This window comes from Fukomys damarensis, unplaced genomic scaffold, assembly GCF_012274545.1.
Source record: "Fukomys damarensis isolate Sample0158 unplaced genomic scaffold, DMR_v1.0_HiC HiC_scaffold_16, whole genome shotgun sequence".
Lineage (NCBI taxonomy): Eukaryota > Metazoa > Chordata > Mammalia > Rodentia > Bathyergidae > Fukomys > Fukomys damarensis.
Window position 1 is genome coordinate 40011441 of NW_022900928.1, and position 24604 is coordinate 40036044.

Genomic DNA, 24604 nt, shown 5'->3' on the forward strand with positions numbered 1-24604 from the left:
ATTGTACAGAAATTAACAGCCATATTGGTCTAGAAATGTTCATTTTTTTTTCCATTTGTACAGGGGTAATGCACTGTATTAAATATGTAAGGTCATATCTACGTGGGTTTGATTACAGAAACTAATAAAGTATTCCCTAAAAATGAAAAAAAGAGAATAATATAAGACTACAAGAGCAAGAAGCAACTTAAATATGTTCAAGGACCATTTTCATCTTCAGAATTAAGGATTATTTTAATTTTACATCATTGCCTTTTCTCTTTTAGTTTCCTTTCTAGTTTTATTTTAGGATTCCCTATTTTTAATATTCATACAGAGATTTCTTTAACTGAAATACCGAATAGCTTCTCTGGTGTGAAAAAATAATAGTACACAAGATCCTAATGAGATAATTAATAATGTGAAATAGGAAGTAAAGGGCTAAAGGTGTAGGGAAAGTGGGAAGGGTGGGGGAACGGTAAAAAGGGAGAGGAAAAATATGAGAAACTGAAAAAATGGAAATAAAGTGTTTGTAAATGGGGAGGGGAGGAGGGGGTGAAGGGAGGGCAGGGACAAGGGGAAAAAATGAGAATCAAGACCTATCATGTAAAGGTACAGGATCCCAATAATGAATGTAACTGTACTGTATACCTACATTGTACCAATAAACTCAATAAAAAGAAAAAAATTGTATTTAAAATAGAATACTCAGAGGAGGCAGACCACACAATAACTGCATTTTCTTCCCTGCCAAAGATTTTGGAATGATGAATTAGGAGACTGCCGATAATTTTTTTTAGAATAATTCCTTTCATAATCTTCCAAGGTAACTATGGATTGGCTCAAAAAAATTGAGCAGATTTGTGTGGACTCAAACTGAGGACTAAGTATTTAATTACACTTTAAAAGTTCTGAACTAGCTTCATTTTTATCAGAAGACTGGTCAAAGTCTTGAAATGCATACTTATTAAACTTTTGTTAGCTATAAAGGTAAGAATCAAAGATAATAAAATTAGGATTTAGAATATTTTCACAGAGAGAGACAGACACTTCGCTTCATTGTTGGCAAGCAGAAATTCAGACCTGTTTTCTGAATGATAAAAGGGAAGGTTATACACAGTTGTTCTATGCCTAAAATAAAAAAAAAAAATACTTGATCTTGCCCATAACTTTGGAGTGCATACACATTGAGTCCAGATGGAACCTAGGAATATGATGGGACAGTCACCCCCTTGATTAGTTACTTACACTTGACTCAACTGCAGCAGACTGGAGAGAATCTCCTTCTGATCTTGAAGAATGAGCTACCATATGGTGGAAAGGCCAGATGGCCAGGAACTCAGCTCAGCCATTAGAAGCTGAAAACAAAACCCAGGAAACAGCCAGCAAGAACACAAGAACCTCAGTCCTACTCCACAGCAATCTGAGTTCTGAAATTACTGAACAAGTATGGAAGAGAAGCCCAAAATTCAGACCAGAGCACAGCCATGGCCAGCAACTTGGTCGCAGCATGATGAATGCTAGAGTACCAGATTCAACCATCTATGCTGGAACAACTAACCCATGGAAGCTGAAATAATAAAGGTTACTTTAAGCTGCCAAATTTATTGTGCTTTGTAACACAGCAGTAGAAAACAAATACATGATGCCATCTTATGATCATGAGGAAGAAAATCATGTGCTAAGGCTGGTGAGATAGGAAAATGAACCCTTTGTGATGTCCTGAAGTTGCTGCTCTGGTTCTGGAAATAGGCCTCTCAATTCACTACATATTAAAAATAAACACTTTGGTTAGGGTCTCTTTCAAGTAAAGATGAGTACAACCCTGATCAAGATGGACATTTTATTTTATAAGTAAAAAATCACAGAGCAAAAATGAGTAAGTACTAATATAAAATCCTACACTCGAATTCAAATTATCAATATCTTCTAGGCATAAGACCTCATTTGAAAGCATATTATTTACAGAAGTAAGGAGACTTTTAGTTGACCATGAGGGCAACATTTCAATAATTTGATAAACTTATTCCAAAGAGATCAGTACAAACAACACTATATGAAATAGAAATGTTGTTATTCAGTCAAAGCAGGTTGGAGACTCATTATGGCATGCTGTTCCAGATGCGTTCCCCTGCAACAGTTCAGGTCACTCCATGAGAAAGAGCATAGGGACAGATGAAGAATCCAAGCAAAGCAGGAGAATAGAAAAGGTTTTCAATTCCATTTCATGTGAACAATAGCAGGAATTCTGAACAAACAGAAGTCGAGAATGAAGAGTTGTTTTGTACTGGGGATTCATGAAAACTACATAAGAAAACAGATGATGGAAACTTTTAAAATCGACAGTCCTATATAAATGTCATATATTATTCTCATTTTGAACAGTGTTTGGCAAGTAGCAAAAGCTGACTTTTCAATCCAGATGAGGAATTTATTTAGAGAACATTTTGATCCTTTTGTAGACCTTGAAATTTACATTTGCATACTAAATTCTTTATGTTAGATTTAAATAATTCTAACTTAAATTCTGGTCAAAACTTTGCTCCAAATGTACTTTAGAACCCTTTAGAAATAACAGTGATTTTTTTACTTTTATTTTTTGTACTGGGGATCAAACTTGGGACCTTGTGTTCTGCGAGGCAGGGAGCAGAACCACTGAGCTAAATCCCTGCCCAAAAGACAATCATTTTATCCTCTTACTTAGGTTTTAAAAACCATTCACTAAAGTAAATAAATCCAACTTTGGTTGAGTTAGACTAAGAATAAATGTTGTATAATCAGATCTAACAACTGCTCAGTTTTACAATTCAGAAGTATACTGGTGTTAAAGAAGGTAAAATCTCAGGCTACTTAAAAATAATCTTTTTAGACTTATGAATTGAGAAGAATACATTAAATTCCAGTCTTGATTCTTTTGCAAAACTACACTCCCTCTACTATTTCCTGTTTTTATATCCTCATCTCCCCATCTAAATATGAGAGTACCAAGAGATTAGTCCTTGGTATTTTTCTATATTCCCTAGGTAATTTCAATGAGAGATCTAACTACCACCTATATGATATGTTCATAACACCCAAAGCTTTATCTACAGACTGAATTTACCATCAATGATGTGCCCTACATTAGAAAATTCAAAATGACAGAGAATTATAAAAGTTTCAAGTCAGAACTTCCTTCCTCTGGAGCAATCTTTAATGGCACAATTATTCTCATAAAATGACTCCATTTAGTTCAAGGAAATGGGCTTACAACCCTTTATTGTTCTGTCATTGTCTCCTCCTAGGAGAAATAGTCATTTCAGAATATCTCTGGGCTCAGCAAGCTAACCCAACCTCTGAGCACTGACTCAGAATGTTAGGTCAGTGGACAAGTAGCTGAGGAATGGCTGCTTCTCTTCACTTATGTCTAATGGGGTATTGATTTCCCCCAATCACAGCACAGTCTCCCAAGAAATCAATACCTCACTAGCAGCAAAGCAGACAGAGATGAAATGGAAGGCCTTGGGAGGGTAGGACTGTCACCCACAAATCTAAGAATGCTTCTAAGATTGCAAACAAGACACATCAAAGAAGGCAAAAGCAGCACAAAACAGGGACAAACAAAATCAATACAGAAAACAATAAAGTAATAGAAGGGGGAAAACAAACTGTCTTAATAAGGAAATTCCTCCTGAGGCTAGAAGCAACCTTTCCCAGTGATGAATGAAAGGTGATTTGATTGATTTTGGCAGAGGGCATAGGCCTTTTTCTTTAGTTTTGTTTTTTTAAAGTAGATTCAATCAGATGTGAGTTCAAATCCTGCATGTGATACATACTAGCTAAGTTACTGTGGGTAAGACAGTAAATCTTGCTATATAGTAGTTCCCACATTATGAATTAAGGGTAAAACAACACTAATATCAAAATAAAATATAATAATGGTTAACTTATATATTGAGTAAAACTGAGTCAAAAGTAAGGTAGTCAATTAATGAAGTGGCAGAGCATGGCCACCTTCCACTTAGTGATGACAGTACAAAACAAAATGTTTTCATTTCCTTTCCCTACTAAAACTCTCCAAACATGATTTTAAAGAAATGACATACTTCAGATGTAATTTCAAGGATTAAAAGAATGAGAAAATGTGCATCAGCAGTCAAGCGGTTTCACCACATATTTAGAGATTTGTAAGTAATGGAGAAGTAATGATTTACTACTCTGTAGCTAGCAAGGTCTAAAGTTGTCTAAGAGATTGATATAGACAATAAAAAGTTATTTCGAGAGCCCCAAGAATCATATACAAAAAATGGCTATAATCAGAGGGATGGATGAAATCAATAATAGGGATTCAACTCCATTTGTACTTCATTTTCCACACATACTACCAGCTAGGCATCTACATCCTAAGTCAAATAGTTGTTTTTCCTCTGAACAAACTGAAGAAAAGTGACATGAGACTCCAAGAGACACCAAACAATGTACCTATCAAGGTGATACTTGAAAAATGGGGCACTAAAGTCTTCCAGCGTGGCAGCTGAGCACGCCTCCCTCCCCCAGAACTCAGGCATCTCCAGCTCTAACCAGGAGAGAAGTGTTATTTAGAGAAAGGTCCCACAACAACTGACCTTTGTAAGTTGTCGCTGTATATCAATCTAATGTGAAACATATTTATTGACAATCAACATAGCCACTAAACAGCAAGCCTACCTTATACATAGATTTTAATATCTGTTTTTGAAGTTCTTGCTCCTGTATATGAGTACTCTGCAAAAGATCACCAGATGTTTAAAAGAGGTATCAAAATAAAACAAAAATGAACTAAAAATAACTCTAATGAAATACATTATGTGAGAAACAAAAAATAAACTATAGAAAAATGAACTAGTATCCCCAGAAATGCTACTACATTCTTAACTAAGAGCAGGATGCTCTGAAAAAGAACAATTAAACTATATGAAAGAGCTTTTTGAAATTAAAACTATGATTCCTGAAATACAAATTGTAATAAAAGAATGGTAAATTCAGTGGAGAAAATATGCAGAATAAAATAAAAATTACAAAGTGCAGAGTATATTTCAAAAATCAGTTTGCAGACTTAGTTCAGAAGTTTGCACCAATCAAGTGATCATGCAGAAATAATGCAAAAAATGAAAGGTACAAAACTACCAAAGAAATAATATTTTTCAGAATGTAAGTTTCTATGTTAAAAGGACTGATAGAGCTCAGAACAATGAATAAATAATAGTTCATATAGACCATGATGCACAAGTACAGATTGCCAGGGGTAAAGAGATAATCCCTATCCCTGACAGATAATGAAAAACAGCTTCACACAAAGCTTTAAGAATCAAAATGGTATAAGGGCTTTAAATAACAATGCTAAATGTTGTGCTGTAGTAGATGTATCAGTTACTTACCCATAGCTGAGATCTAATACCCAATATCTGCAACTCAAAGAAAAAGTTTATGTTGGCTCACATTTTCAGTGGGTTAAGTCCATGATCATCAAGCTCCAAGGCAGAAATGGTGTAGTGAAAGGGCAAGGTGCAGCAAAGCTGCTCACATCACAGTGGCCAGGAAGCAAAGAGAGAAAGAGGGAGATAGGCCCTCTAAAGGCATGCCCCAGTGACCCGCCTCTCATGAGTAGGCCCCTCTCTCAATGGCATATTCATCTACTCATCAGGAGATTTAGAAAGCAAAGTCCTTTCTATAAACATTGACACAGGACAATTTAAATCTAAACCATAATAGTAGAGCAAAGCCTTCAAGTTATGACACGACTTTAAACCTAGAATTTTTACTCATCCAGAAAACTGAAATTGTGAGAGTCTTAGAAAACACAATTGAAGTTGTGATCAGCAGTCAGAGTTACTCTACAGAGTGCCTATGCTAGGTGCCAGGAACTGCCATCTTGGATAGCCGTATAACTCTAAGTCTGGGGAAGACAAAACTAAAGAAACAGTTAAGAATACATGTGCCAAATTATAAAGTCAGTAGGATTGCTATGAATACAACCCAGAAGGGTTTCCACTGGGAGGAACTAGTAACAGCTTCCCACAGAGGATAAGGAGAAGGTCTAGGGAACTTCAGAATGCAACATAGAAGTTATATTGTATAAGTTAGCAGTTATGAGCTATTTACAAGGTTGATCTGGTGGCTCTTAGTAAAAGAAGTCTAGCACACTGATTCATTCCATTTGTATGACTGCTTGAGTTTGGCAGCCTCTAGGCAAGAATAAAAAAGTATTTAAGAAGTTAGAGCATGAAAAATCTAAGCATGAGCACACTAGAATGGAAGGACAGATTGGACAGAAAGTCACACTTAAATACTTAAACAGTGAGTGACTGTAACCTGTTGGCTCTAAGATTCTTTCATTGGTAAAGGTTATCTATAAGTCTGATACTTTGTCATAAGTCTTTCTAGCTTTAGCTGTGAGACAATAAGAGACAATTTGAAGAACAAATCTCACTAAGAAATTTAAAACTCTAGCTGGGCTCTTATAGATTTTACTATCAGAAGTAGCCAGATTTATTTGTGATAAATAAAGTCTTCGCCCTTTGCCCCCTTCACAGCAGTTAAGGGTACTTCTTCAGAGGGGGGGATATTGAAGGTAGGTAACTTAATTAGATATCTTGTGACCTAGATCAAACAGCAAGGAAGCTGCTTCACTCTAAAGTGACAGGAATAGTTAGACAGGGCCAGCCTAGGAGAAACCAACATGGAGGACAATGAAGACACAATCACTAAAGAATTATAAGAGGAAAGAAACTGCTATACCCTTGTGCTTCCCCTGGGGATAAAAAGCAGTGATTGATATTCTAAATAGGTATCAGTCACGTGGGTGAGGGGCCAAGTTCTTAAACCAGCCTTTCCAGGAAATATCTCTGACCCCCACCTTTACAGAAAATCCTATATGCTTGCTATAGGACTTGCTCTCCCATTGGATCTCCATTTAATGAATTACCTGGATGACTGTACTTGTAATCTTATTGGCTGGTCATGGTTTTGACCCATCTCATGCCCACTTTGTAATTTTCCAATGGGTCTTACAGTTTTGCTCCACTTTGTACCCACCTCACCACATGGCTTTGCTGTATAAAACATCTTTGAGAAATGCGGTGGGCAGGCAACCTACTTTCTGGCCCCCCTCTGTCTCTCTCAGACAGAAGCTTTATTTCCCTCAATAAAATTTTCCTACTCTTAAAAAAACCAACCAAACAACAACAACAACAAAAACACATTTGGAGATATCAAGGACTCTGAAATGCCCATATAGTGAAACTACAGCACGTGTGACACAGCAGGCACACAGAGCCCTCTCTGTCAGCACTTGCCTTAACTGTATGAGTTGTTTTTCCTAAACTAGACCCACAATGCTTAGGTTTAATTGCAGGGTTGACTCTTTGTGATAAATAAGTGGGTTTGGGGTTGCAGTTTGGGCACTCCGTCTCTACAAGGTTTGCCGTCACTGCCATCCATGTAGCTGATCTTGAGCAACTGAAGCTGTGTTTATTCCAGCAAAATGAGGACATAAAACTGGAGTCCAGGGAGAAGGCAATCTCACACAGGAGAATGGAAAATGAAAGTTCCAGCGTTATGCCTGTGTGTTGGGTCTACAGGACTTTCAAAACAAATTAGATGTGGAAAATAAAAGACACTAAGATGGAGTTCACTGGATCAAGGTTCCTCAACAATGTCATGGAGAATTTGGTGAACATTAAGTGTGCTGAGACAAAGTCTCATTAAAGATAAGCAAGGATGATAAATTATGTGAAAGAATAATATTTTCATGTTAAATAATATAAATCATAATTTTTGTGATAGAAACAATAACAGACCTCTGCTTGCAAAATGTGGGGTAAGTGGAGAATAATCATGTAGGAATGATAAGTTGTCATCTAGCATAACAAATTATAAATGGATGTGTCTAAGTCTAGTAAATCAAGCAAAAGTATTATAAGACTACTATTTACACACATAGAAATAAGAAAAAATAGAAAAGAAAAGATCTGGATAGAGAACGAGATTCTAATTCCAATTATGCCACCTGCTAACCATATGATTTTGTGCAAATCATTTTACTTCTCTAATCCTCAGCTTCTTACCCTGTAAAATGGGTATAATAACAACATCTATTTCCTAAAGACTTGTGAGAAATATGGAAAACAAATACATTAAGCACTTAGAACAAGGCCTTACTAAGAGGAAGCTTGTATCTTACAAATATAATTTTCACTAGTGTTAAAGGTATAATCGATATTGGGAATTGGAAAGACAGTGTTTAAGTGAGAAGAAGAACAAGGAAGGGGGAGGAGGAAGGAAAGAAGGGACAAGTAAAAAGAGAATAGCAGGAAAAAATGGAAACAGCTTTTTTAAATAAGGAGAAGAATGAAGCGGGGGAAATGTGAAGAAAACAAAGAGGCAAAATATATCAGAGTACAAATTCCCTATGATGAATGTTATCATTATGTAATCTAAAATATATCAATAAATATTTTGCTTCAAGAAAGAAAAGATTCTTTGTTGTCTTGTAATGAGTTTCCTGATATTTCATGAAGCCAGATAATTGCAGTAGCAACATGTTCTTGCTTAGACATCTTAGAATAAAGATGAAAAGTTTGTCTGCTTTTTAAAAGCCCATAGTTTCTAGTAGTGATTCCTAATGCCCAATGCATAGCAGCCATTAAAAAGAGTTTTTCTCAGTGGTTCTCTTGCATCTTCTTTTTGGGATTCTCTTGTCCTTTGTGACCTTGATCAAACATCAAGGAAGCTGCTTCACTCTAAAGTGACAGGAGTGGCTTTTCCTGCAAGAAGCCACTGATTTTTACAGAACTGCACACTATATTGTAGTTATTTGTTTTACGTGTTTTCTTCCAGGAGACTGGGAACTTTATAACGAAAAGAAACTGTGTCCTTTACCAGCAGTGCCCTAGTACTTAGCAAACTTCCTATGTGAATACACACTAGGTATTCAAGGAACATGTTGGGAATGATTTAATGAGTGAATGAATGGAATCCAATGCAATTCATCTTAACCAGTGTGGAAATCAAAATCATGTATATCTTCTAATTCCCTTTGGACTTCTCCTGAATTTGAAAGGAGGCATATGCAATTTAATCAAATCCCTCAGGTGACCCTGATTCACAAACCTGCTTAAGAACTACTGTCACTGGAGAGAGTATTTGACTATATCTGAAATTTAGGCCTGGTGTTTCCAAAATAAATCACAAGTTTCTCTGGAACACTTTATTAGTAAAGCAGACAAATGTCACAGCCATAAGTGACAATAGGTGAAACAAATGAAAGATATGTCAAACAACATTATGAGAATTTCAAGGAGGAAATCTTCTATATCCTAAGTTGAACAATCAGATCCACAGGCTACGTTAGATTCTTAAGGGATGCTATCTGGTGTTACCAAGCAAAGAATTTGCAGTTCCAGTCCAGAAATAAAGGCATTAAGAGGAAGGCTGCTTCCCTCACCTTCATTTTTCTTCTCTATTTCCCCATCTGCACAGCAGGACATTACAATCTCTTTGCTGTGCAAATTGTCTAGAGCGCTTTCTGGATGAAAGGAGTTACATAATGTGTAGTCCTTCTGGGAAATACAGCAGTGATTTAATTTTTCTGCTTCTGCCAGGTTCTCCAAGGAGAGAAGCACCCTACAAAGTATAAGAGAAAAACAGCACAGTAAAATAATCTACTGAAAGAGTTCAAGAAAGGTAGTACAGCAAGAAATCCTGTTCCATCCAATAAATACTGACCAAAGGAATGTTGTGCTGGCTGATGACTGGGAGCACTTGCAGTGCAGGGTAGGGCAGGCCCATAAAAAAGTAATTTCAATATAATGTGCTAAGGGAGAGGAGGGACCACATGAGCATCAGTAACAGACCATACTAAAGCTAAGTTGTAGCCAGGCGTGGTAGTGCACGCCTGTGATCCCAGCACATGGGAGGCTGAGGCAGGATGATCGCTGTGAGTTTGAGACCAGCCTGGGCTTACATAGTGAGTTCCAGGCCAGTCTCAACTACAAAGTGAGACCCTGTCTCAAACAAACAAACAAACAAACAAAAAAAGCTGAGTTGTGAGACAAGAGAGGATGTTATCAAGCTTCAGGTGAGAGGCAGGTGTACAAAGGTTGGAACCACGTTCTACAGAGGGGGTACAGCAAGGTGAGCAGAAGACTTCATGCAGTTTAGTATAACCATGGGATGAGAACAGAGAAGAAGTAGAAATAGGCCTAGAGTGGTAGAGCTAAGCCTCACTCTGTATTTTCTAGGGTTAGAAAAGATTTCTGAAGGATGAGTAACCAGCTTGCATGGTGTCTGTCTTAGGTATCTATATGTGTGAGGTCTTCCACCAGATGATCAGGCTTGAAGAGTAGCTGTTGAATTGAGTTTCAGGCATATTAGGTTTGAGAAGCTCTCTGGGCAATATCAAGACAGTGATCCAAAAAAGTGTAGAAGTCTGAATTTGGGGAAAGAAGTTATGGCTGAAGGGAGTGGTCCAGACAGAAAACTCAATGCAGAAACAGAATCTTGCTGTATTTAATCATTCCTTGGATCTAAGATGAGAGATGTGGCCTACTAAGGAAGTCTAGGGATCACAGTTCCATGCTATGATACACTCAGTTGTGCCTAAGTAATATTTTTATTCTCAAAGGCCGCAGAACTCTTTCGTCTCGTCTCATCTTCCATCATCTACAACTTTGTGTAGGATCTCGTCTACATTTCAAATGAAGCTTGAGGCATGGTAGAGCATCAGGAGAATCTTCCATTCTTCAAATCCCAAAAGGCAGTACGTAAGTCTTTTTTCATTGATGTTAAAAGATTTTTTATGAAAATCATTATTATGGGAAGGAGGAAAATAAATACCAGAAGTGCAAACACAGAAATCTTACAGCCTCTATATTGATTCTTCCTGACCTGTAATTCCTGTTTCCCTTTCTTAGATGTTACTAGGGAGTTGAGTTGATTACATCCTTCTGATCAATGCATCAACTTTTTTAGGATAAAGCTTATGTTTTCCTCTCTCTTCAGTCTCTAATCTTCCTTTAAATGAGCTTGTCATTTTAAAGCTTTTGGTTCTTTCCAAAACTACTCAGAGCTCAACATATACATAATTACCATCTCTGAACACACAATGATTCTCACAGGGGAAGGGTGAAGAGCAGTGGCACCCCCCGCCAAGATATTTTGCAAAATGGTAGGAGGAGAAAATTTTGCTTAAAGAGGTTTCCCACTTCATTCTCATGGATTCTGATACTTTACCCTCACAAAATATTCCACTCTGGCTAAATAAATTATTTTCTTCACAAATCTGCACCTCTACCATATTTTTCTGAAAATTCCTTTCCATTTGACTTAAGTAATTCAATATAACAAGGGCTGTAGATAGAACAGAGTCCATTCTTCAATGGAAGGCTTGCCTAGGAATTCTCCAAAATTTGTGTGCAATGTACATTTTTTTAAAGAGATCTGTCATTTATTGCATACCATTTTCTAGGTTCTCCAAGCTTTTAAGTGCTGAGTTTTACAAAACTATTACGAAGTACTATCCCTATTTTCATGGAGATAAAGAGGTTCGCGGTGATTATTGGACGGTCTTGAAGCCAGGCAGCCTTGTGTCAGAGGCACAGTTCTGACTCAGATCTGCCTGGGCAAAGCAGACACTTTCTACCTCTGCCAAAGCTGCCTCTCTCCGTGCTCCTCTATGCTCCTTGGCAGGTTTCATCATGAGCATAGAACCTGAGTCTAACTGTGGCAAAGCCTGCTTTTTGTAGATTCCGCTTTTTCTTTTGCTATTCTTGTTGCTGTTTTAGATAAGAAAGATGTCCTCACCCAGTATCCACGATCTGGCTTCATCTCTAGGCAATGGCCATCCATCAGAAAACAGCAATAGGAGTGTGGCTGTTGTTATCTGCATCTGCTGGTACCCGACATGTGGGTGAGAGAGATGAATCCCCTTAAGGAAATCCGTAGAGGCCATATGATGTCAGTAGGAGGGGAACAGAGTCTTGTAAAGTCTGTAGAATTTCCAAAGTCAAGGGTAAAAAGGGAAAAGAATACTATGAACAGAAAGAACATCATGTGAAAAAGGCATGGAGGTAAGAAATAATAAAGTACTAAAAATGCTAAAATTCAATGAGGTTGATGTGAAAGGTGGATGGGAAATAGAAAAGGTAAAGTGCTGTGTGTCAAATCAGGGCCCTAAGCCAAAAATCTACACTCTAAGAATTCTTTAATAGATTGTAGAAGCCAGAGTCAAACACTCAAAGTCATACAAAAATCAAAGTACAGTCTTACTAGATTTTTCTTAAAAATGTTAACTAAGCTTTGGCAACCTTATGATTTCTTTAAATTACATGATTGACTTAATTCATAGTCTTTCATTTGGGAAGAATATTACATATCTATTGGTGTTAAATTCTATCATTATGCTTATAAAAATATAATAAAAATAAGTATGGGATATAATAAAATAGAAACAGAAAAATCTGATCTTAAAAATGTAAATTTTTTTAGTTGTTTCTGGATTTACAATATAAGTATATTTTTTTTCTGTGGGAAGTTTTGTTAGAAAATGTAAGTGGTACAATCAACAAGTATATGATATTTATCAATTAATAAAACCGAGTAGTTTATAAATCATAACATTTTGAGGACAGTTTCTCAGCTATAATATGTAACTTTGTTTTATTTATAATTACATTATTTCAAAAATATTATAAGAAAATGAGAAAGAACATAATATTTGAAGATCACATCAAACTAATGTATTTTGATTAGTCTGTGTTACATAAATTCTTGTTTATTTCCTATCCTTTTTTTGCTGTCATATATATGTATATTTGATATTTTTATTTAGTATCTTCATTTCTTGTTATCATGTATCTTTGCAATCTTTAATAAAAAAAGAAAAAATGTTAACTAAGTAATAGCAATTCTTATATAACTATTGCCTTTTCTTTAGAGAGCTTGGGAAATTCTAATAAAAAGCATGGCATCTGGAATTTCTCAGACAAAGCCCTATTGCATTTTCGACAAATAATTCTTTATTGAGAATAGGAGGGGGCATAGGGCTGTGCCGTGCAATGCAGGATGTTTAGCAGGATTTAAGTGTTGACCCTTAGCCCCTACTAACTTAATGCTAATAGGATCTCACAACCCAGTCACTTGTGCTAACCACACAAAGCTCCAGACAATACCAAATATTCTCCTTTATTGATACCACAATTAAGTAATACTGAAAATAATCATCAAAAATTTAAGTGATACTGAAAATAATCTTCAGAAAGTATTCTCATGAGTATCTAGAAGACAAGAGACATCTGGGAAGTGAGGTGGCTTATCTTTGAATCCACTGACATTTCATTTCTAAAGACTCCTTACTTCTAAACCTACAGGAGTTTCTACCCTTCTCTCACACTCAGAGCTGGACTTCACTGGGTAAAATACAAGATATGCCAAAAAAAAAAGTCAACTACCATATAGGAATAAGCTACAAGTTAGTACGGTGTGGAGTTCAGGTAACACATCTGTCCTGAAATTTAAACTACATTCACAACTATGGGACTTGGAGCCTGCTACTTACATTTTCTTTTTTATTTAAACAATCCTTTCAAGTGTACAGAGGAAAACTAATAGTTCCTATTGTACAAGCTTTTTTCAAGAATTAGCTAATACATTTAAAGCCACTAGCATAGTGCCTAACTAAGGAGAAGCTGTTCTTATTCCAAGACATCAGTGGCAAACTTTAAAGAGTAAAAGACCAGGTGATAAATAGTTCAGGCTATGCAGGATGCAAGGCCTGTTACAACTAATCAGTTCTGTAGTTGTAGTAGAAAAAGCATGTAAACTAACCCCTGTATTCAAATGACATTTTATTTGTAGTGTAGGCAGAAGACCATATTTGTCTAATAGGCCATGATTTGTTGATATCTGTTCTAAATTGTTTACATTTTAATTACTCAGAAGTAAGACCCATAGAAGATTCTTAAAGGAGGCAGTGAAAATATCGAAATTATCCCTTGGTAAGTTGAATTCATAGTAGCATGGACTACAGATTCTTGAGATCCAGATCTGGAAATGGGTTACTCTTATTGTCTAAGCATGGAAAGGAACTGAGTTCTAAGTCATAAAAATGTGAAATATGAAGAGCACAATGGCATATGTAACACCGTGCCTTTTATACATCAACCTATTATACATCCTAGTTAGATCTCAGCTTTTCTAGTAAACTACAAGTATAGATGTAAAGAACTGATAAGAAATTAACTACCTAAAGATAAAAATAAAAATATTATTTTTCATTTATACTAATTCTTAAGCAAAAGAATAGCTTTGAGTTTGAGATTCTTGTGCTTAACCTATTCTCAATTTCAGGAAGCAATTTTCATTTTTCATGTAGGTCATTAAGAACCTTTCAGAAGCAGTGATTCAAATAGTTGTACTACAGACCTGTGGTCATTATGTGAATAGATCGTGACTGTTAAACACAGCATAATTTCCTTTAAACTGTGCCTTCTAACTTTTCTCTGATCTCAGATTTGAAATTGTTTTCTTCTCTTTATATCCCTAAGTACTACCAGCTCTAATGAGATCAACTAAAAATACAGGATTAAATGTTCTGTGGCCAATTAAATCAGTGAAGCCACATGAAAAAATACCATCTAAAGGCTTTGGAGATGATGCCTAAAACCAAGAATGTCTATTTTCCCTAATGACAGGGTTTAAAAAAGAGAGAACAAGCACTTCCTTTGAACATAATATGGGCTTAATTCACATCATTCATAGCACAGAGCCAGAAACATAAGTCATTCAGTGCAAACTACATTAATTAATGAATTCATAAGTGATTGTGAAGGATTTTTTTTTTCATAAAGAAATGGAAATTGCCAGGCATGGTAGAGCATGCCTGTAATACCAGCACTTGGGAGGCTGAGGCAGGAGGATCGCTGTGAGTTCAAGACCAGCCTGAGCTACATAGTGACTTCCAGGTCAGTCTCAACTACATAGTGAGACCCTGTCTCAAAAAACCAAAAAAGGATAACTCTTAAGTGAAATAAATAAGTCATACATGTGTAAATACCGAATAGTCTCTCTGGTGTGAAAAACTATAATTGTAAATAAGACTCTAATGGTATAACTGAATATGTGAAATAGGAAGAAAAGGGCTAAAGGTGTAGAAGAAGTGGGAAGGGTAGGGGAAAGGAAATATGGGAAAAGAAAAATATGAGAAAATGAAAAAATGGAAATAGTTTTTTGTCAATAGGGAAGGTAGAAGGGGGTGAAGGGAGGGCAGGGGTATGGGAAAATGAGAACTAAGACCTGTCATGTAAAGGTACAAGATCCCAGGGATGAATGTAACTGTACTGTATACCTAAAAAGTACCAATAAACTCAATGAGAAAAAAAAGGAAATAATCAGAAATGGCTTACTACTCAATGTAAATGTAAAAAATTTAAAAAGTAATTTGCTATACTCAATCCATTAAAAATTAATTAGAATAACTATCTATCCATGGCACAATTATCTATGCATTTCCAGTTTGCGTACATGCATTATGTTTTATAACTAAGAATATTTCCTAGAAGCCTATAAAAGAAGTGATGTGTGATACTACCCTTCAAACAGTTTCCAGAAAACTAGAAAATTTTAACTGCTGCATATTTCAGTATGCAGAGGAATTTAAATAATAAAAGTGCTCACCAAATTTAATGAAACACAGAAATCGTTCCCTGTGCAAAAGAATTCTAGGCCAACATTCCCACTATTCTGTTAAGTGTTCAACATGGCTAGAAACATTAGGAACTATTGCATGGTATAGTAGGTCTCCTTTTGGTGCAGGTGCAAACCTAAGCAATAAAGCAAAACAAAAAACATTACTCTTAAGGTACATCATCAAATTAGAACTCCACAGAGAACATTATGATTTCAAAATATTAATATAAGGAGTAATAAAGGTGTTTGTTATATAAAAGAAATGAGGTAGCAACCATGGAGAAGTCACCTATTTTTTCTTTAAAATAATAATAACGCCTAATTTATAATGCTAATGACTGAATGAGTTCATATATACATAAAATTTTTGCAAAAAGCTAACACACACAACAAACAGCCAAAACAGAGCACATATTAGCCAAGAAAGCAATAAAGTCAATGTACAAAATCAAAATTATCCCATGCATGTTATCAGATGACAGTTCAATGAAACTAGAAATCCATGTCCAGAAATCATAGAAATTATGCAGACTCATGGAAATTAAACAATATACTGTAGAATAATGAATGGGTTACAGAAGAAATCACAGAAAAAATTAGCAGTTCCTAGATTCAAATGATATTGGCAGGACAACACAGCAAAACTTGTAGGACACAATGGGAAGTTGAAGGGAAGTTTATATCTGTGAATGTACAAAGCAGGAAAAACAAAGTCCATATGAAAATCCTAACGATGTGCTTCTAGGCCCTAGAAAAACAAGAACAATATAAATCCAAAGCCAGTAGAAAGAGGGAAATTTTAAAGACTTCAGAAGAAATTAATGAAGTTTAGACTAAAATAATCAAAGATCAAAGAGCCGATTCTTTGAAAGAATAAAGAAAATACCGAAACCCTTAGACAATCCTATTAAAAAACAAAGCAAAACAAAAACTCAGGAAATACCCAGATCAATGCAGCTAGAAATAAAAAGCTGAAAATACAACAAACAGCACTGAAATCTAGACTATTAGCAAATACTTCAAAAACTTGTACTCCAATAAATTGGAGACATTAGAAGAAATATTATACACATCCATATATATTACTAAAATTTAGCCAAAAATTTCAAAACCTGAATTATCTATTTGTAGGCAAGGAAACTGAAGTGATGATGATGATGATTGATGACGATGATGATTATGATGATAAAAACTACCAACTAAGAGAAGCTTAGGTGGTTCTTATGGATTCACTACTGAATTCTACAAATTTCAGGAAAAAAAACACTAACATTCCTCAAAAATCTTTAATGAAATTGAAAGGAAAAGATTACTCTCAAAGTAATTCCTGGAACCAACCATTGCACTTATTTTAAAACCAGCCAAGAATCCAACTGAAAAGGGAACTACAGCCCAATCTCTTTAATGAACATATGTCTTGGTTACTTTCTGGTTGCTGAAACAGATTACCACCACTTACAACTTAAAGGAGCAGAGGGTTTTGGGGGGGACTCACAGCTTGTACAGCCACTGTGTAAATCAGTATGGAGATTGTTCAAAACCCTAAAAATAAAAATTTCATTCCATTCAGATCTTCCCCTTGTAGGTATCTTCCCCAAAGCGTTAAAGACATCATAGTGCAGTGATACATGTATACACGGTTATTGCAGCAAAATTCATAACAGCTAAATCTTAGAACCAGCCTATATGTCCATCAACATATGAGTGGGTAAAGAAAATGTGGTGTTTATACACAGTGGAGTACTACTCTGCCATATCCTATAAAGGATAAACGAGTCATTTGTAGGAAAATGGAAGCACATTGAGTCCATAATGTTACGTGAAATAAACTTAAATATAGCATGGTTTCTCTCACATGAGAAACCCAAACGTACAAATAAAGAGCAAAATAAAAGATTAATAGGAAATAGCAAGGTAGATCTTTTCCAAATGGGAGAGGGACTAAGAGATAGGAGTGGGGAGAGAGTGGGGAAGGGAGTGAGGAGCAGGGAAGGGAATGAATAAAAACGTAATGTGCTCTCTACATGTAACAACTCCTCCGGATGAGTGTAATCATTACTTACTACAAACACACGCTATTAACAATTTAAAAATTGTTTTTAAAATGAAGTCGTACAGCTAGGAAAATGGTTGTTTAACTCAGGTTCTCAAATGTATTGGACCAGGGACAAAGATAGTAACAGTAACAAACAAGTATAGTCATGCAAATTCCACTTTGCAGGTATAGAAGCTGATGTTGGCTGGTTAAATATGACAAAGTCAATTTAAAGAATGTTGAGTAGCTAGCGTAATTATTCCAAAAATCTACATAACCACCTTTAGCCTAAACGTCTATGAAGATTCTCAATTCTCAGAGAGGATAATCCTAAGGAGGAAACTGCACCCAGTCACTTTTTGAGTATTGGGTTGCTTTATTGTTGAAGCTTCATGGGTCTTAACCTGAACTCAACTCTTTCCAGGTCAAGCAGTGATTGTGTTTTTGTCCCAAGCACAAGACCCTGTAGACTTTGTTGTCTCACAAAACTGGAGGCCTTTTCTCTCACTCCTTTCCCCACAAAAATCAATTCTGTGTTTTATTTTTTCATCTAGTTTTATACTGCTTAATCCATATAGTTGGTGGTATCTAGGTCATATGTCTGTGCCCTAACTGCAAAAAGAAGCAAAAGATGATAATTTTATGGGTTCTTCCTAAGCAGGTGACCTAGAAATTTTCTAAAGATAATAAATGTGTTTAACAGTTGCTAGAAAGTCAGAAAAGAGCCCTGCAGTGAGAAATATTCACCCCCACCCATCCATGCACACAAAACTAATACCATCTCAAAGAATATAATTAGGTATACAGTATTCATTTTCTCAGCAGAGTGATAATATCAACATTATTCCTTTTAGCTACAGAGGAAAGACCAAAATTAAGCAGAATTTAATGCAAGAAAGCTTCTTTTTCAGGCACCAAGTGCTCTTAGAACATTTGAGAGAGATGTGAATCTTAAAAAAATTACTATATTTTAGACAGAAGTACCCAAAGAATCCATCAGGTTCATGGCATAAGATATAGAAAAGAGCGAACAGACAGCAGTGCAGGTTCCTTCTGTAAATTTGATTCTTATCAACACTGTTACATTGCTCCATTATTTCCTAGCTACAGTGGCATTTCCTGGGTGTCTTATTTCTGAACACAGCCACACTTGAAGCACAGCACTCTCAGAGCAGCATGGAGTAGACTGGAAAAGGCTAAGATATAGAAACAGACACTTCCTCTGGCATGCAGCTACCATATTCATCAGAGCCAGCTGTAGACAGTGAAGCACAGACTGGCAGATGGGCTGCAGGTACAGAAAGTAGATTGTGTGCAGTGGGCTCAGACATGTTGTATATGTGGGCTGCATATTCTCCTAATGATTGCAACTACTCTAAAAGATGCATAATTGTAGGTGGAGTGCAAATTCCTAACATGCACTTGGTGAAGATTCAGTCAATGGACACCAATAATGCACCAGTAAATTGGTTAGCAAGTAGCAGGCACTAGTTAGCCACTAGGCCTAGAGGACAGGCCTCCAAACTCTGGGATGCATTAACAAGAATAGGACTAGGTCCTAATGAGACAAATCTGCCAAAGCATAATATGAAGACTAGACTTGGGCACAGGAATAAATAAAATAATCCAATATTAGGGTAAAACTATGATAGAGAGTAAATAGAATTGAGTTTCTCATCTAAGTTGCCCATATTAATGTACATTATAAACCAGGAATAAGAGCATTATTAATAACTATGCTAGGACAACAAGCAAAAACCCTGAATGTTTGGGGCATACTGGGACAAATGAGGATCCTGGCTTTACCTAGAGAATCCAAAGGCATGATGTAAAGAAACATAATTGAATAGGAGGAAAAAATTCAAAAGTTGATAACCAAAGAAAACTTGATTTAGGAATGACTTTTGTTGTTTCTTTTTTTCTTTTCTAGTTTTTAGTTTCAATGTTGAATGAAACGAAGTTAAAAAATCAGCAAACTTAAAAAAATTTTTCTCCCCTTAACTCACTAGTTAACCAGAGTTTATAATGATTATTCCAGTAATATCAATAGGCATGAAAACTCCCAAGAGAACTTACTCCAAAAGATGGCAGAATAAGAGGTGGATTTTGCTTAGCTGTGGGTTCAGTAGCAGGCAGGGAGATAGTTTAATGATGAGCTCCTCTACCACTCTAGCTGCAGTTTCACTGAGGGCCAGGCTGTGGATGATACCCAGAGGATTTCTATGGAACGTGCCCACGGGGACAAAAAGTTTGTGGCCTTTGGCTTATTAGAAATTTGGGAAATGTTAAGAAAAAGAAAATCAGATGCTTATCCGCCACGTGATTATGATGTCACTCAAAAACTCTAACTGTTCACAGATTCACTAAGAAAAAGCTTTCTGTGGAAAACATTACCTGATCCCAAAAGTAATCAGAGAAGGAATTTGGAACTGTCCCTAAAATCTGGCATTTTAGCTTCGGTCAGATAGTTGGATCCAGGCCTCAGTTTTGTAAATGTTATAAAGTTGTACTCAGAAAGCCAGCAGAACTTTGCCGCAATCTTTACACAGTTCACCATTCCATTTTGCCAATGCTGCAGTGTTATTCAGTGATTCATTCAATACTAATCTCGCTATGACAAGTAACTTTCATTAAGACATTCACAGGGACAACCTCAATTTAAAGTATGTTATGAGGGGAAAAAAAGATTCTCAATATGGGTTTTACCTTTAACAATGAGGTTATGAACACTCTGGGTCATGTTAGCTTATTGAATTCCATGCTCCCTTCCCACACTGTACAAAGCTTCTTTCCAAAGATCACACTCGTGACGATTTGAAGGATTAGAAATCCAGTATCTAAATTTGAGGGTCAGCCAGGCCATAAATTAATGAACATCGCATTCCTAAGCAAATTTGACAATATAATGACTGAACAAAGAATGTCAATGAAAAGTGGAAAAAAAATGTGGAGAAAGTTCCTTGACCCACAAGCCATTTCAACCCTTCCCATAAGTCACAGACCTGTTTCTTTCTCTTTGTTCTTATCATCACTTTTAAGACTGAATGCACTATACATTTTACTTGTGTTGTCTCTACATATTACAGCAAGATTCTGTGTGTTTGGGGTCTCTATTCTTAATGTTTAGAATTTTTGCCTGCATATAACAGATATTGAGTGATATATATTAAATGAATGAGCTATGGAGACTATCCTCCTCTTACAAATCATTCAGTCTAGTTCACCCTTAAAATATAAAGCAATTCATTGAGAAAAGGAGTTTCTAATCTCTTTCTCGTTCATGCCTGGAGGTTCTGAGTTGTCAAGTGGATCTTTTTGAAAGAAAGATATTTAAGAAAAATGCAGAGGCTGTGAAAACTTGAGTGTATGGCTAAAAGAAAGAGAGATATATAGATGAATTCACCTACCTTTTGGAATTAAAAAAATATATATAGGCTAACACCAAAAAAAACAATTATACTATTATAAAGTATCATATTTGTTAAACTTCTGTAAGTTAATCAAGTCTTAGCTTTGCTCTACCTGTCTCCCTTAACAGCAATAAATCTTTCAAACTAAAAAGGTTCAATGACACCAAAGAAATAGGAGATGGCAGAGGAATCCTGAGAAATAGAGCAAATATAGAACTTTAAAAAGAAAGATGGGGGAAAACATTCTGGTATACTAGAAACTCAGAAAGAAATCAAGAATATGAGAACCTGAGAAATGTGAATCCTGCTGTATCCTGCTGTTTTTCAAAAGTTAATGATAATCTTAAGTAGTTTTCATTTTTTCCCAACTTTTGTAGCCACTGCACAAGGACAAAGCCTCACCATTTTCTCATAGGAACACATGGAATATTTAGATCTGGGTAAACATATGTATTTCATTAAACATTATCATTTAAAAACTTCAAAAAACACTTCTTCCATTGTTTTTGAAATACAAAGCACATCATCAATACCTACAGTCACACTACTGTGCAAATGTAGTACCCACAGCCTAATTCAAATATTTTCAAACCACTTTCTAATAATGTCCACAAATGTTCACAATAATGCCTAAGTGTGAACTCCATAAATAATGAACTCCTTAAATAATCTGTCTTATCATAGCTGTATCTCAAACAAGTAGGAAGAGACTACGCTCCACAAATATGTAAATAATGGTGCTGCATAAATTAATAAAACAATCATGATATAAAACTATTGAGATTGTTATTTTAATAATATAAAACATTAACTTACATACACACAAAAATCAGAAAAAACACTAAAATAAAATGATAGAGATGTTAATTACCTTGAGGCATTATTCAATGTATACATGAATTAAAGCATCAACTTTAGGCTCATCTATATGTGTATTACATACTAATCAAAAAATTGAATTAATTAAAAATTTACCATGAAAGATTTTCTCCTCTGAGAGTGAGATTTCTTTTTAAAATATAAGCAAAATCAAAAGAGAATACCACAAAAACGATGCATCTAATAAATCACATAACAGTATAAGGCATAAAGAGAATTATAACGCACTCATAACACCAACAGGATCCTGCATCCTCCAGCGCTTCGTTTTCCCTACCTCCTACTTCTTCTCTGCCTCCAAGGAGGGGGAACAGTAGCAGCATGAGTTGAATTCTCCACATGTGTACTCTCTGCCATCCCACTATTCCAGTTTCTTACTGTTATAATTCTCTATTATTGCTCTCTTTTCATTTTTAGAACAAAGTACAATTCCTGACAGACAGGTGAACATATTGAATGTTAATGTTCTATATTTATCAATTAAGGAAATGACAAAATGCATGACCCATTTCTTTCACTTAATATAAAATCAAACCTAACAGGTGTGTGGTGAGAACAAAATGTAAAAATGGAAGTAAAAAAACCTGGCACATAAGAAGCACTCAAAGAAATTGAACATAGTTATTATCAGTGTAACCAGGTATAAGTGGGTTTGCTCCCTTAGTAACAACCATCTTAAATTGTGGCTAATATTTCCTGCCCTGCCCATTCGTACTCTTGATCTTAAATTACTTTTGGGAACTATAACTCGACAGACAAACACATATTATTGTTATGATAATGAATATATGCCATTGTCTTTGTGCATCTTGCCAATAAGCTTATCCTTTAGAGACACATTACCTTTGCTGATGTTTCAAACCATCCTACAAAACCATGCTCCTTGCAGAACTGGTCCATCTTGAGGCCATTGTTCATGAGCACATCCTTCCCCTGGTCGCACTTGTTAGCCAATAAAACCACTGAAACTGGTTTGCCATTTGGGAGAGTTAACTTAGAGTCCAAATCATTTTTCCACTTTGTCACTGCTTCAAATGTGGCCGGCCTGGTGACATCGAAGACAATAAATGCACCCATAGCTTCTCGGTAATAGACTCTTGTCATGTTTCCAAATCTTTCCTGACCTGTAATAAAAAAGAAACAGAATTCAAAAACTTGCTGCAATCAGAAACTGAATCATATATTTGAACTTCATGTAGCCTCCAGAATGAGCAGGTCACTCAGTAAAGAATTTTATTGTTAATTTTTAAAGAATCAGTTAAATATACAGTCCTACCTCTTTGTTCTCACTGAGTCCAAAAGAATTCATTTAATAAATATTTGGTGAGATAGTACTGTGTATCAATATTTTAGAACTGTTACTACAATGTCTCACTATCTACTATTTACATTTAATTTTAATGTTACTATTTACATTTAAACAAAAAATAAATAAAATCTAAAACTTAGTTCCTTAATCACGCTTTTCAAGTGTTCTTTAACTAAATGTGGTTACTGGACTAAATGATGTCAATACAAACATCAATACAGGATGCATCAATATAGGACATTATATAAGGCAACATAGCAACATAGCTCTCAACCCTTGGGATACAACGATTGAAACATGAAGGTTTCTGCTATTTATAAGCTTAAACTTTAGTGGGAAGGTATCTTAATAAATAACTAAATTGTGTATGAGATATGATCAAAACATGGTGAAAGTTTAAATTTCTTAAAATTCATTACAGTAAAAGATATATTGTCATCAACCCCTCTCAAAATACTGTCCCTCACTTCAAACACAGTCATCCCATCTTTCTTACCATTTCCTAAGCAATTCTGGAAATCCTCTTTCATGAATGCCTTTAGCTGTGTGGTGGTGGCTGCCTCGATGTCCTTAATCAATTGAAAATGTTTACTTTTCATGATAATTTTGACTTCTGGGATGAGCTAGAATCTCAGGGTGGGTGGACTCAATGAATAAGTTGGATAGGGCTACATCATGATGGTTTTATTTGGCATTAATTGCTGCAAATGTTTTGAGTCAAATGAGGACATTGAAGCAGATGTGAAAAGACACTCAAGAAAGAGGACTTTCAGAACTGCTGGATCAAGTGACAAGACAATGGTATAAGAAGGTTTGAAGTGAGGGGTGAAATATTTCGAAGGAGATTAATAGCAGTATATCTTTTACTGTAATTTTTTTAATTTGTAATTTAATTATTCACCATATATTTTGATCACACTGCATATGTTTAAAAAGCATCCAAAACCTATTTCAATTAAAGGTAATAATATGAACTAGCATTCATTATATAGTCACTAGCCATTAGAAATGAGATTTACATAAATGATGAGGGCACAATTACTATCATTTATTTATTTGTTTATTTATTTGTTGTGGTGCTGTGAAAGAACCTATGGCCTTGAGTGTGCTTGACAAGTATTGTAACTCTAAGCTACACCCCAGCCATTATCTTTATTTAAAAGTGAGAAAACAAACTCAGAAAGTCTAAGAAACTTACTCAAATTAAACAGACAGTAAGCTTGCTAAATCAGAATTCGAACCTAAGCAATTTGACTCCAAAGCCTACCATCATTTACTAACACTGAATTA

The 24604-nt window shown here is 35.6% G+C and overlaps 1 protein-coding gene across 1 annotated transcript in view; it reads right to left on the minus strand.

Annotated features, from left to right (window-relative positions):
* The window catches only part of Rab38 (RAB38, member RAS oncogene family), a 64093-nt gene that overhangs the window by 23426 nt on the left and 16063 nt on the right, over nt 1-24604 (minus strand). Inside the window, exon 2 of the mRNA XM_010633723.2 lies at nt 22849-23129. Within this exon, the coding sequence (XP_010632025.1) occupies nt 22849-23129 (281 nt within the window). The remainder of the gene's footprint in view (nt 1-22848; nt 23130-24604) is intronic.